The sequence below is a fragment of the Pholis gunnellus genome (genome assembly GCF_910591455.1).
Source record: "Pholis gunnellus genome assembly, chromosome: 11".
NCBI lineage: Eukaryota > Metazoa > Chordata > Actinopteri > Perciformes > Pholidae > Pholis > Pholis gunnellus.
In genome coordinates, this window is record NC_136538.1 from 13,801,511 (window position 1) to 13,815,323 (window position 13,813).

A 13,813-nucleotide genomic window follows, 5' to 3' on the forward strand; every position below is an offset into this window, starting at 1 on the left:
AACTTATGTTATGAGTTATTTCTTATTCAAAAAGCCTTTTTATTTTTGTCTCTCTAAATTTCCCACACTTGCACTCTGTATGACTCACCACTGTGGCATTTTAGTCATATAGAGTTGTCCTCTTAATGTGTGGGGATGAATCACCAATAGTTTCTGTACAGTTTGTCTCCAGGACTGGTGATGTGATTTGTGTTGATGACATTGATGATGTGAGAAAATATTTTTCTGCTGAGATGGCTAATTACATTTTTTCACAAGAGGGCTTTAGGAGTTAAGTTATGTAAAGAGAAGCTGTTTATAATTATAGATTAGTTACAAGCTTAATTCCCTCTTTCATACTGAATTAATAAACGTTTTCTTTTTAGAAGCAGTTTCACAATTCTGTCTTTTTACCTAATTGTAGTTTGACAAGAATTGTTAGTTGCATCCATCCAACTTTTTCACAACTGATGCTGATTCTGATTCTTCAACTCAGGGTATCAAGTATTGCTCCAATACCAGCGCTCTCTTTTAACATCTGTGTACCGCACGGCGTGTAACTTATTGGCGTGTTTTTTACGTTAGATAACATGAATGAAGGCATCGCTGTGGCATTAAAAAGGCAGTCTGTAGTGTCTGAATGAAAGCAGCGGTGCAAGAAGTACACAGATATTTTACTTCAGTAGAAGTAGTAATATCAGTGTAAAAATGGTGTATTAGAAGTAAAGGTCATGCAGTCTAAACTTTAGTGCTTAAGTACATAATTATAAGCATCAAAATATACTTGAAGTCCCAATGCTGAATGGACCACTAAATAAATTATTGGATTTCATTATTTACTGCTGAGGAGTTTGTGAATTTCCATCAATAAATTCTTAACTTAATATATCATAATTGCTTTGCGAATTATATTATGTATTAGTAATCAGAGTCTGTGAAGTAATTGGTAAGTATAATTATCAAATATATGTAGTTGAGTATAAGTGCAATAATTGCTGCTAAATTACACAGTATACATTAAGTAGCAGCAAATGGAAAAGCTCAAGTAAAGTACTGAAACTTCTGATTTTATAATTGCATTAACAAAGAAGTGAGTTGAGTGTTGAGATTTTCACTGTAAAATGCACAATAGTTTCCTGTTAATGATGGCACTAAATAATGATTATAATGATAACAATTATATAATACATAATAATTATATTTACATTATAAAGTAAACTATAATGAATAGTGAGGGAGTGACACAGTGGTTGTCTTCACACAGTTCTGGGCAGTGTAGGCCTAAAATACTGAAATTAGCTTGGAGTGATGACACCATGGACACAATGTGAAGAATCTTAAGAGAGTTATCATTTTACTTTTTATGGTAAATTTCTTGAAAGGTTAATGATGAGGAACAAAACAGTCATAGTGAGGATTCAGGATAATTAGGGATCACATGTACATCTTAATCACATGCGCTGTCACACCAGCCTTGATTTGACATTACACCAGGATGGGCTGTTGGCTTTCATTCGCCATGATGAGCTTACACAAATAAAACACTAGGTTCCTCTTCCAGGAACTAGTGCATTGATTGAGACATTGGAAACCAGATCAAGCCCCCGCACCTTGTTCTAGTCACCTTCATTAATGGGTGCAGGAAGGCTGCTCATATACAAACAGTAACATGGGCCCCTTGTACACGTCTTGCGCCTCTCATATAGCTATGTACAGATGGTGGATTTGTAAGAGCCAAGAACAATCCCATGTCAGCAAATATTGTGTTCAACCCTGTGATTCTGGGCTTACTTTCATGTTTTAATTGTACATTCTATATTCATTCTACATGAATCTAGATTTAAAATATATATTTTTGAGCTTGATGTGTGTCATTTCATTTCGCGGGTTAACTGTACTTCGGTGGCTTCCGTAGTTGAGTGAGTGGCTGGAGTGTGACGCAGAAGCGCTGAAAGAGCAGAACATTTCTACAGTCAAGATGGCGACATCCGAGCCGGTAAGAGAGACTAGAGATAGATGAAAAAAAATCGACTACTGTGCATGGAAGGACTAGCCACATCTTCACCGGATCCAACGAGTTTCTTATAAAAGCTTGCTTCCTCAAAACGCCACGTACTAAATTGGGGGAATTGTTGTGTTTCGGCTCACAGATGTGTCAGTTCTCGTGGATCCCAGTTCACGTTAGCGGTTAGCTGTTAGCATGTGATGTGAAAGGCAGTGCCTGACTTTGTTATCAGGGAGGGACTGACTGGACGTCGTTCATTCAAACTACAATCGATGATTTGTTTTAATCTTCTTCGATATTGGGGTCAATAGCTTGGTGATTATATTAAAAAATCAGCACCTTTTAGATACTCACACCACGAGATTATTGATTAATTGTCTGATAATCTTGACACGTGTGTATCTAGCTTGTAGCTAGCTTAGCGCGTCTGCTAAAACTAATGCTAGCGATGTTAACTTGCCTAACTGAAAGTACCTGATGTGTGTGTATATGAATTTTTCTTAAGATATTTAATAGTGTGTGTGATCGAGCTATGGCCTCTGAGGAAAACCCTATAACTGTAACGTGGATGTGATGGCCTACCAGGTGGATGATTTTACGAATAGTTTATACACTAAAATAGTATAAAATGACATTTATTTTCAATTAACACCACAATAATGAAGGTTCTTGTAAATGACAAGTTATTAATTCAGCAGGACCAGGTATACAGGTTCACAAAACTGTAATTTAATGTAATAATTACTTCTAGATCAGGAGAAGACAATATTTAAGCTGCATTGTGACATAACTGTAACTACAAGGCCACATCCCGCCTCCTATCACAAGTCAAATATAAATACATCTCTCAGCTCAGCTTTGCATTTAACCTGTACAAACTCTGCGCTTTCATGGTGGTGATCAGTAGACCTACAGGGATGAGATATTTTTAATTATTATATTTTTTTGTCTTTAAATTAAGTGTATGCTGTTTGTGTTTGTCTCTCCGCAGAAAGCACCTGAACCTGAAGAAGAACCACAAACTGACATCCCAGTCGTCGTTGCGGATCCTGAGCAGTATATCAAGCACCCCTTGCAAAACAAGTGAGAATAAACCAGCTGCTGTTTGATGGGATATTGCAACCGCGAGGAGCATGTGCAGCTTTCACATCAATGGAGATTTAATGGCAATTTGTAACAAATACTGTAATCTGCTCGATAACATGTTTTACATAAATAATGGGAGTGGGGCTAATTTCTAGAAGGAAACTAATAATGTAACGCAACATGAAGGACGGCTCTTCAGTCTAAAAGAAGGCCACGTTCTACCCTGTAGCAAGTCAAAGGCAGTGAATAGTTAGGACTGTTAGCATAAGGTTCATAGTCTTTTTGTTGCAGTGCATGTCAACATGTGAATTACACATTTGAGCGGTTGCAAACGGCACTGAAGAGCACATTAAGTCTTCGTGTTGTTTTGGGGGAAGGGTATTTAATGAGTTTGAATGTTATTACAACTTAAAAGTGGTTAGACTTGCTCCTTACAATGTTTGGGCACTGCTGGATTTGATGATAGAAATTAGTCAGATTGCTTCTCCGTGGTGAATCTTGAGGATGTGTGTTGACTGTTAAACGCCTAGTAACTTGTGTTTTGTATTTATAGGTTTTTAAAGTATTACATTTTTAGTAAAATGATTTGGAGCACCATATTAAGCCTAATTAAAATGAATGTTGTGACATCTGGTGGATATTTTTGTTACGTTGAAGATGCCATGGCAAAGAAAAGAACATTATGATAGTAAATAATTTACAGTTAAATTCTACGATCTGTTTTGCGGTTTATATCAAAAGCAGAGGATGAAGAAGTCTGCTTCCTACGCTGCATGTTAGTGTTGCAATTGTTGTTCACTGTTGTCCTTTTAGAAATGTTATCATAGTTCTGTGGTGGTGACGACCTATTCAGCAGCATTGTACAGTCGGGTTAGGAAATGCTGAATAGTTGACTGAGTAGGTCACTTCTAGGCCATTCTGCTTGTTCAGCTTCGGAGGTCAAAGTTATTCACATCTGCCGCTTTAGCCGTTCCGGTTTTAGGCGCACGGATTTGATTTAAACATACGGTGGTGGGATAATTGTCTTCGGATGCTTTCACTGTAACACCCTTAATGCTGGACGTCTCGGTAAGAAGGCCGGATGTCGTTGCTTCTTCTCTTTCCTCACGGCGGGTCTTCACTATGAGGAAGCCCAGGCTTGTTGAATTAATTAGAATTTTTGTCAGACTGGTGTGTTGTGAAATATTACTTAAAAGTATACGCTCAATTTCAAGTACACCCATCTAAAACTAAGGCTTTCTAATACATACATATACAATACATAATCCTGCATTGTACAGAGATGTTGCTGTTATGTTGCCTACCCTGATTGATAGTCTAGACAGAATGATAGAAATTCAACAGCATCACAAACAAAAGGTGACTCAACATCTCTCATAACATCTTCAACAAAAACATTGTAACCATCATGATGGATTCATTTTAAAACTGTTGCATTAGTTTTGGCTAGGTGTACCTAATAAACTGGCAACTGAGTGCACGGTGTTGTAACTTGTCTCGTCTTGTTGCTGTTTGTACTCTGCAGCTAGACGGATAAATCCGGGGAAAGATTGTAAACATTGTCTTACCTCAAAGCACAAATATAAAGTAACCTTACTTGTTAAAAACAACTCGGTGAAGTCAAACCATCACTGCAGTGTCATACCGGTCATTTTAATGATCATCAACTAGCAGAGACTTGAAACTTACGACAATGCAACAATATTAATGTCACATCTGCTTTTATTTTTGACAAGAGTTGTGAAATTGAGTCTACATATGGCTTTGATCCGGCTGCACTGCTCTATTGCTGAGCTGCAACACAACCAGACACAATGATCGCTTTCAAGTTTCAAGTCATGCAACATTTTCATATGGTACTAAACTAAAGGGAAACCAAGCGCTGCAGGAAGGTCGGATAAGCACATTCGGTTTCATAAAACCTGCAGTATGCTGTGGAAAATGTTCTGCATTAATATGCATTCTATTAAATGGGCTAACGATAGCAAACCAGCAATATCTGTAATGCTGATGCTCCGGTGATTTTAGTTCCAGACATGGCTGTTCCTTTCTTTAGAGATAGAGAATGGATGAAATGGCTGTTTGTTTTTTTGAGGAATTGGCAACATCCTCTGGTGTTTTAAAGGTTGACCTACAGTTACTCTGAAACGTAAAGACTGACTGATACAGAATTTTAAGGCAAATACTGATTTAGGAGTTTAAAAAAAATCCAATAGCAATCTATCAGCCGATTGTATTTTATTTTTACACAAACGTAAAACATAAACTGCGACTCCGATCCACTTGTTGGTGGTAATGCACCTCTAACGTGTCGGTTTAACCGCTGATAAACACTAAAGAAGAAGAAGAAGCCGAGAGAGGAGCGGCTGTGGCTACCCGATCAGTTCATCCTGCCCGACGACAACTGACACATTGTGTCTTTATTTCTCACAGCATCCATTCAACTTAACTTTTCTTCTTTTGGCATCAAATTCAAAATATGCCATGTTAGTTTAGTTCTTTAAAACCAACTCGGCCATGTTTCATCGTTCGTCAGCCCAAAAAAACACATGAACTTTCTAGTAAACAAACACAACGTGCGCTTCTTGTTCCCCCTCAAACCGCCACTGAAATTAGTTTTCCTTCATGTTGCCTCGACCTCGGCTTGCCTGTAAATTGTATTTGATAATGCAGAACAGGTTTGATTTAGTGCCGAATAATACTGTGAAATTTAGGTCACACCGTTCCTAATGGCTAGACTTGTGTTTGGCAAAACCAACTGCCACCCACATCAAAGGAAACCGGCTGAATGGATTATGATTCCTTGATAAATCCATCAGTGGCTTGACCTACTGTCTGCCATGTAGACTAGGCGGGTAAACACACTGCTGGGTTCACACGCCCGTGTGCTGTCTCGTCTTGTTCCCACTAATGATACACCTTTTGTTGTGTAACAATGTGTGTCAGTGGAGTTGCTCCATGCCATGAGTACAGTATCAAGCTGTGGTGTGTCTTTTAAGTGTAGTATCTATGTTTGTGACCCGTGGGTGGGGTTGATGGCTGTTTTTGTAGTCGTACGTGTGGTAGTGTCCTCTCTTTGCCCTCATCCGTCCCCTGCTCGCCCCTTCCCTCCTGGGAATAGATGAAAGAATAGCAGCGCCCGTCACAAACAAAGGCTGCACTTGTAGTGCTGATGATGGCCGGCTTTCTCTGTTCTTCTGTATGAGAATAATTATTGTGATTTTCTGCCATTGTACTTGAGTCATTTTGCCACTGTCCTATAAATACTGAGTGTGTTTTGATTCTGGTCTTTTCCTCTCTCAGATGGGCTCTGTGGTATTTTAAAAATGACAAGAGCAAAAGCTGGACAGAGAACCTGCGTCTCATTTCCAAGTTTGACACGGTGGAAGACTTTTGGGCGTAAGTCTCTTTTTTTTCCTACTAATCCTGTAATGTGATAATGACTTTGTGACTTATAGGTGTGTAAGTGAAGAGTTGAGAATGGTATTTTTGAAAATGGGTGTCTTCTTTGCGTAGTGATAAGCATGAAGACATGAAGGAATTTCTTGAATCTTTATAATTTATCCGTCATTAAATTATTTCTAGCACAGATGAAGGCAGCTTGAGTGTGCAGCAACTCTTTCTGTTTGCATGTTCCTCTGTTGTCTGCACCTCACTCATTGTATGTGCATCTGTAGTATTTAGAAACACTGGCTAAGATAGAAAATGTAAATTTTTTTACAGGAAAACAACTGCAACCATCTCGCATACAACATGTAAATCATGAGAGCATGTCTAGTTTGAGGTGCTTGTGTAGATTTGTATCCCTCCTTCAGTGTTAAATTAATTCTTCACTGTACCATCAATCTGAATGGTGGCAGATCACTTAATGTTGGAATTGCTTTTAACACTATTCTATGTTTCTTCCAGATTATACAACCACATACAGCAACCAAGCAAACTTGGCTTTGGCTGCGATTATTGTTTATTTAAGGTAAGGCCTGTTTTTGGAAATAGAATCTGTTTATTACGAAAATACAGTTTCCCGTTTCAACCTGTGGGATGTTTGCGGCATGTAAAAATGTGGAGTTGTTTGAGCAGCAGAGATGGAAGTATTGAACCTTTTTGACTTTGTGTGTCAGGATGGGATCAAGCCGATGTGGGAGGACGACAGGAACAAGCTCGGGGGTCGATGGCTGATGACTCTCAATAAGCAACAGAGACACAATGACCTTGACCGCTACTGGATGGAGACGGTTAGACGACCCGATGAACCTTTATCTTCTGTTGAGATTTATGAAGAAAAAAAAAACAACAGTATGATTCATGTTGTGTGTCGTGTACTTTGCAGCTCTTGTGTTTAGTCGGTGAGTCGTTTGATGAGGCGAGTGAAGACGTGTGTGGAGCTGTGGTCAACGTCAGACCAAAAGGTGACAAAATAGCCATCTGGACTAGCAACTGCCAAAACAGGGACGCCATCATGACGATAGGGTAAGTCACCTCGTCCGCAGGAAGTAATGCACAAAGTGATGGAAAGTACTGTAGCTGATCACTAGATGGAGACACTTTGTGTGCGTTAGTCTTCACACACTACTTCTTGTCTTTCCACAGGCAAAATTATAAAGAGCGTCTGAGCATCCCCCTCAAAGCCCTGATCGGCTACCAGTCGCACGACGACACATCCAGCAAGAGCGGATCCACCACCAAGAACATGTATTCCGTTTGAAACACTCCTCCAACCCCAATTTCAACTTGCTGTAGATTTAAACAATTACCAAACCGCATCATCACAATAATCTTTTTTTTTTTTTTTTTTTAAGTTGTCAACTACTGTATTGTCTTTTCCTTTTTATTGAAAAGAGAATTGTTTAAAGTGTGTACAGTTGGAGCTTCCCCCAACGTGAGAAGCCAGTGGGGGTGATGGTTATAAATAGGAAGGAGGCCCGAAAGGAGTATTTGTTCTCAAAGTGTCACACATTAACTAGAGAACACAAATGATTTCCTTTTTTTTAGAGTTGAAGAGTTCTGTGATTAATACCAGTGACCTCCCCTAGCTTTTTTTCAGTACTAAATGGCTTGAAGTTGCAAAAAAAACAAAACTTTCTTGACTATACAGCCGTGTGTTTTTCTCATGCTGAACTTCTCACTCCTTACAAAAACAGTTCCTCACCTCACGGGTAAAGATGGTCAGCAACTTATCCCTTCACAGAACAAATTTTAGGGCAATTTTAACTTGATTTATCCAAAAGTGTTAAGCCTGAGTTGGGCTTTTTAGACACGGCAGCTTGAAGAATCTACAGTATCTTAAAGGTTTGTGAAAGCTGTGGTCACACTCCAAAGTATAGGGTTTGGATTTAAGGCCTCTTATTGTTTCAGCCATGCTGGAATTGTGGAATATTGCTTTTAGTAGTTTTTGAACTTTTTTTCTTCCCCTTACATTTATTTATAATGTATGCATTGCAGATGACTTACTTTGTTGAAAAACAATGAAACTTGTGTTTTTTCAAATTGTTTTATTTTTTCTCTTTTTTTGTTATTACCGTCAATGTGGACTTCTGCATATAGATGACATTTTTTACAGTGTACCATAAAGTAAAGATGCTGACAGAATTAGGCGTGCTTTTCACTGTTTTCTTCCTAACAAAAACTGTAGATAATGTCGCACTCCTCTCTTGGTTAATGCAAAGGAAAGATGATATTCATTGTGAAATGATTTTGCTCATAATGTATCTTTATTATCTGTAATTCCAGGATGTATATTACCTTCTTTCAAGTAAAGGTTAAGTGCTTTGCATTAAAATCAGATCGACATTGTTTCATTTTGTGGACGTTTATGGTTTCAGTGTCCGAAGTGGAGCTCTGAATTGTTGAAAAATAAGACTTTAGTCCGCTAGTTACATCCAGCAACCGTCAGTTTGGGACGAAATATTGTATTTATTCGCTTGAGAAACAAAGTAAATGTTCATGTTCTTTGTTACTTTAGAGGTGAATTGATTTCAGAGATCCTCACTCTAGTTTGTTCTTTGACTCGCTCATAAAACAGGCCACACCTAAAAACATGTAATGGGAAAGACACCTCTTTGTTTTTATTACGTCTGTCTGTGAATTCCCCGTTTTGTTTGGCTGCCACTCAGTCATCCAGCCAAACCAGATCTTTTGACGTCATAGGGAACATGTCTGATTGTGTGCATCGCAACGGCATAACAAGTTCTCTTTACAGTGGTCGTGATTTTATTAAAGTGCCAAAGCTCTACGCATGTGCTCAAAGAACTTTAATGTGAAGGAAACTGTGAGATTTTCATGACTTTGTCATATTTAGTGTACTTAATGAAGTCTTCATTGTTTATTATATTAAAATCTGATAAATCGTAACAAACGAATAACAAACAGGGAGTAAGACATCAGGTTCATTGTTCTGTTGGCAGAGCATCGACATGGCTTTCATTAAAGCGTAATACAACTGGTATGGTTTAGTCATTTGCTGTACAAGCTTGTTTCAATAAATAAGAACTACAGTTTGGAAGTTAGAAATGTTAGGCAAAAGTGGTCATAATCCATGAATGGCTTTAAATCCATTCCAGCAGAATAATGGAAACAAATTATTGGTCGTCCAGCTATGGTCCAGCTCCAGGTGTCTCACTCAGTCCATCGTCACTGCTCATGTGCTTCACCTGGACCCTGGCAGCCTCCTATCAGGACATCGTCATCGCCGTCATCAAAGGCTTTTCTTCCTCTCGTCGGCTCAACAGATTTGAGAGCATGAAGGACGAGAAGAACCAAAACTCCACGACGAAGCTGAGCTCAAACAGCTCCAGGTTGGCGCTGAGCATCCACTCAAATATAGCCGACAGGTGAACGTAATAGTACTCGTTCTGGGCAAACAAAACAGTATCTGAAGGGTTTCAGGTCAAGGATGTATGAAACAGTTAGTTGTGGTTAGTCACTTGTAAGAACCTGTCGTTTATAAATTGCTTCTGAACCAAGTGGAGATCTGTTCAGGAGCATTGAGGAACAGCCTAAATACTTCATATAAAGTACCAGGAAGCATATTATCGTCCTGTAATACAGAATGTTCTTGCACACCTGGGCTAGTGTTTAGATAATGCACCGCATTTTGTCTTGAGCCACTTCAAACCGGGGGCCGAGAGGTTCAACTGCCAAATTTTGAGATATATCGCCAACTAATGTCAGGGGGCCGTTAAGCTTGACATTCAACTCTAATCTGCTCCAGTTTGGAGCACTCATGTTGTTTCACTGTGCGGTCTAGATGTAAGTAATAGGAAGCTGAGTGTTACAGGAAATCAATAATGAAATATTGATTCTTATCTACTTCTGTAATAGAGATTGTTGTGGCCTGTCCCACATTGTAAACAAAGAGCAGCAGATTGGATCAAAATCGGGCACAAAGGGAATGTACTAGTGCGATAGAACGCCTTTCATCTTAACTACCCTCAACAAGAAGAATTGTGTAAAATACAAATATTTAATTTAGCTTCAAGATTTATGAAAGGATACAGCAGATGGTGACGATGGTTTGAACCACAGTGGAGGTGATTCGTAACGGGTAGAGAATCTTCTCATATCCGGTCAGCACACACTTTGCGGTCAGCGAAGTGAGCAGGACAGTGTAGAAGCAGATGCAGAAGAAACTTAGGGCAGCTCCGAGGTAGTGAGGCAGTGCCAGGTAACCTGGCTGTGGTGGACAGAGAGATAGATGAATACAGATATATATATATATATAGTTATAAACATTGATAGATGTGCATGTTGAATGTCTATACTATTGATTGAAACAACCCCACAGTTGGAGTGAGACAAATCAACTATGTCATCTGACAAATTGCTATTTTTTAAATTGGGGAGACTTAGGCTCAGCATTTGGGTGGTGAATGGTAACTGGTCCCATTCCCTCCTGTTTAATAGTCTACTTAACATCAGTAAGTTAAATGTTGATATTAGGTCTTTAATACACTTTTGATATTCGTCAAATAAAAATGGTACAGTTTACTGAAAATGTAGAAGAGTTGTAGAAGCCTGTGCAAACTTTGCTTGTGCTCTAATTAATCATTACAGGTGACGTAAAACAAATATTACCCTCCTTTGTTTGCTGTTTCAGCACAGGTGCAAACCGAAGCTATTCAGCTTTATTGTTAGTATTTTATGATAGTAAGCCCAATCTGCTTACTGTTCTGCGAGGTGAATTTCTCTCACAGGTTATATGGGCCCTTTGATGGCAATTTAAAGCTGCTAATTAAACTTATTCAAACACATTCAGCAGGACGTGCAATACTTACATTGCAGTTTCCAGCTGCGAATGCCCCCAAAGCTGCCACCACACCAAAGACAAGCGCAAACCTGCTCAGCATGGAGTGACATGTGTGTCTTTCCATAATATGGGCATGGTGGAATATACAGAACAGCAGAACTAAAGAGGAGATAACAGTGGTTAGAACAAATATCACTCACATCATGTATAATGTGTTAGATGTTTAGCAGGTCAACTCACACAGAAAGGATCCAGCGTTGATCGTGGCTGTAAAAAGTGAATTTTCTGGTGCGTTTTTTCCACTTGAGCTGGAATTACATATTATGTTTGATTAATTACACCCCCCTATTTGATTCTATTGGAAAGGATAATCAAAATGTGCGGTCTCACCTTATAGTGGGAACAGAGCAACAACCAGCGGTCACATTCAATTGGCAGTAGTGCGTACTCCCCCTGAAAACACATGAATGAGGTTCTGGAGATTCTGTCACATCCAAAAAATGATGGTCAACTATCTACAATAATGAGACAACTCACCAGTCACTGAGGGAGCACACATGATTGTTAGCTAAGGCCATGCCATATCTGAAAATATGAAACAAAACAATGACACACTTTTTAATATTTGGGCTCTTGGTGTGTTAGAACAAATTGATGTGTTGTAATTTAGCATAAAAAAGCTAAATGCTCTAGTTTTTCTGAATAAATTAATTTATGAGGATTTCTGGGAAGTTAAATATATATTTTCAAACTCTTCAAAATCTTGTGTGGCAATAAATGACCGCAGTTAGAACAGAGGTTGACTGCTCCCCAAGCTCCGACGATTTTATTGCACCACTGACATTTTGACCAGCATCTAACTTGTGGTGTTCATTCATCACTATACAACTCACACCAAATGTTTCTCTGACACTGACAAAGAATCTGACTCCAGTCTGAATAACGAGCTCCTGCAATTGGTAAAAAAAAACTAATTCTAAATGGACATGGATTACAAAGCAAAATTAGGAAAAAACCTCACTGTATAGGTATTCACTAATAGCTAACAGAGCTAAATGATTATTAACATGAATACAGGTACATGTACAAATGTGCATACTGCGGTTCAATAAGGAATTCGTCAGTTTGACTACTGGCAAATCTTGAAAGTCTGGTGTCCTCGCCTTTCGACGGAGAAACAAGCCGGATCACATATTTTAAGACTGACGATTCCAAACAGCAGGTGAGCTTCACATGTTGTTCTGACTAAACTTAAATACCCTTTTCAAAGACAGCAAAGACCTACGTAAAGTTAAAATAGTATAATTAAAGCATGGGAAACACACGTCTGCCATCTCATCATTTCCTATTTAAGGCCAAGTGTTATCAATACTGGAATCTCAATGTCCTTAGCCAGGAATATACACTTCAAATACAAATCTTGATAATCATGAAGTAGTTAAATAGTGCTAATCAGGAGTCACATTGTCATGAAACCTTACACTTACAGCTTCATGGTCAGCTTTAAAGTACAAGCTTTCAGATGTGAATAATACTGATGAACTGATTTATTTACTTAAGACGGTTCACCAGGTTGAAGACTAAACTTGGCATTTGCATGGCAGCACACAGACAGTGGCAGAATAAAACAGCTGATCGTGTAAAAACACAGTTTAAACACAGTTTAAAGACAAATAAGAAAGTGTGAATTTCGGGTTAACTTACACAGTCCATGTTCCAAGGAAGGACACCAGCGAGAGGGAGATTGGGAAGATAATCCAGAACACCATGTCTTGGTGGTGAAGAAGGCAAGTAACAAATTACAACAGGGATTCCTTAAAACAAGGTGTCTTCAAAACACTCAGTGGTAGACCTCTTGAGGGGTTGCTCGTGGAGTCAGACTCATACCTACTGAACCCAAAAATAAAGACCAAACCCAGCAGTTCAGGTTCTTCAAGCACACAGTTGCACTGCTCTTCCACCATTCAGAGCACAGTCTTGCTTTTATGGGAGTCTCTCTTTCTCTGCCACTCCTTTGGAGCACCACCTTGCCGTCAGAACAAATGTTGGGAAACATGGGATTGGCCTTCTTGATGCAGTCACATTGTTTGTTTTATTCAAAACAATTGCTCGTCAGTCACTGGTACACACATACCAGATTACTTTGTTGTAAGGAATGCTTTGATTGTTGAAGTGAAATTCTTTGTTGTCCTGTCATCCAGTGCTGGAAAGTAACTAAGTACATTTACTCCAGTAAGTACAGTTCTGAAGTTCATATATTTGACTATTACGATTTTATGCTATTTTTATTTCTAGTCCACTACATTTTTTAGGGAAATATTTTATTTTATTTTTTACTCCATTACATTTATACAACTGCTATAATTACTGCTTATGTCATACATTTCCTGTGAAACAGACTTGAGGCTCCTCCAAAAATGCTTATTCCTTTTATATATATATATATATATATATATATATATATATATATATATATATATATATATAATGATAATCTA

At 38.6% G+C, this 13,813-nt stretch overlaps 2 protein-coding genes across 2 annotated transcripts; one reads left to right on the forward strand and one right to left on the reverse strand.

Moving 5' to 3' along the window:
• The first annotated feature begins 1,949 nt into the window (after positions 1 to 1,949).
• On the forward strand, positions 1,950 to 7,801 carry eif4e1c (eukaryotic translation initiation factor 4E family member 1c). The gene is made up of 7 exons (XM_079169104.1): positions 1,950 to 1,975; positions 2,976 to 3,067; positions 6,374 to 6,469; positions 6,980 to 7,043; positions 7,192 to 7,305; positions 7,401 to 7,540; positions 7,661 to 7,801. The coding sequence occupies exons 1-7, from the start codon at positions 1,958 to 1,960 to the stop codon at positions 7,773 to 7,775; spliced, it is 639 nt and encodes a 212-aa protein (XP_079025230.1). The 5' UTR covers positions 1,950 to 1,957; the 3' UTR covers positions 7,776 to 7,801.
• A 36-nt stretch (positions 7,802 to 7,837) lies between these two features.
• LOC306703212 (transmembrane protein 150A) lies at positions 7,838 to 13,275 on the reverse strand. The gene is made up of 7 exons (XM_079169103.1): positions 13,020 to 13,275; positions 11,853 to 11,900; positions 11,706 to 11,768; positions 11,556 to 11,623; positions 11,344 to 11,474; positions 10,565 to 10,742; positions 7,838 to 9,941 (listed from the first exon to the last, which is right to left on the reverse strand). The coding sequence occupies exons 1-7, from the start codon at positions 13,082 to 13,084 to the stop codon at positions 9,742 to 9,744; spliced, it is 753 nt and encodes a 250-aa protein (XP_079025229.1). The 5' UTR covers positions 13,085 to 13,275; the 3' UTR covers positions 7,838 to 9,741.
• Between the last annotated feature and the right edge of the window lie 538 nt (positions 13,276 to 13,813).

Bases quoted from the DNA above. Each gene is read 5' to 3' on its own strand.
- eif4e1c (XM_079169104.1), top strand. The intron at 6,470-6,979 runs GTAAGTCTCTTT...TGTTTCTTCCAG, and splicing joins ACGGTGGAAGACTTTTGGGC to ATTATACAACCACATACAGC. The intron at 7,044-7,191 runs GTAAGGCCTGTT...TTTGTGTGTCAG, and splicing joins GCGATTATTGTTTATTTAAG to GATGGGATCAAGCCGATGTG.
- LOC306703212 (XM_079169103.1), bottom strand. From the start codon at position 13,084: ATGGTGTTCTGGATTATCTTCCCAATCTCCCTCTCGCTGGTGTCCTTC. The intron at 11,624-11,705 runs GTGAGACCGCAC...ATGTAATTCCAG, and splicing joins TGCTCTGTTCCCACTATAAG to CTCAAGTGGAAAAAACGCAC. The intron at 9,942-10,564 runs GTATCCTTTCAT...GAAACCCTTCAG, and splicing joins AACCATCGTCACCATCTGCT to ATACTGTTTTGTTTGCCCAG.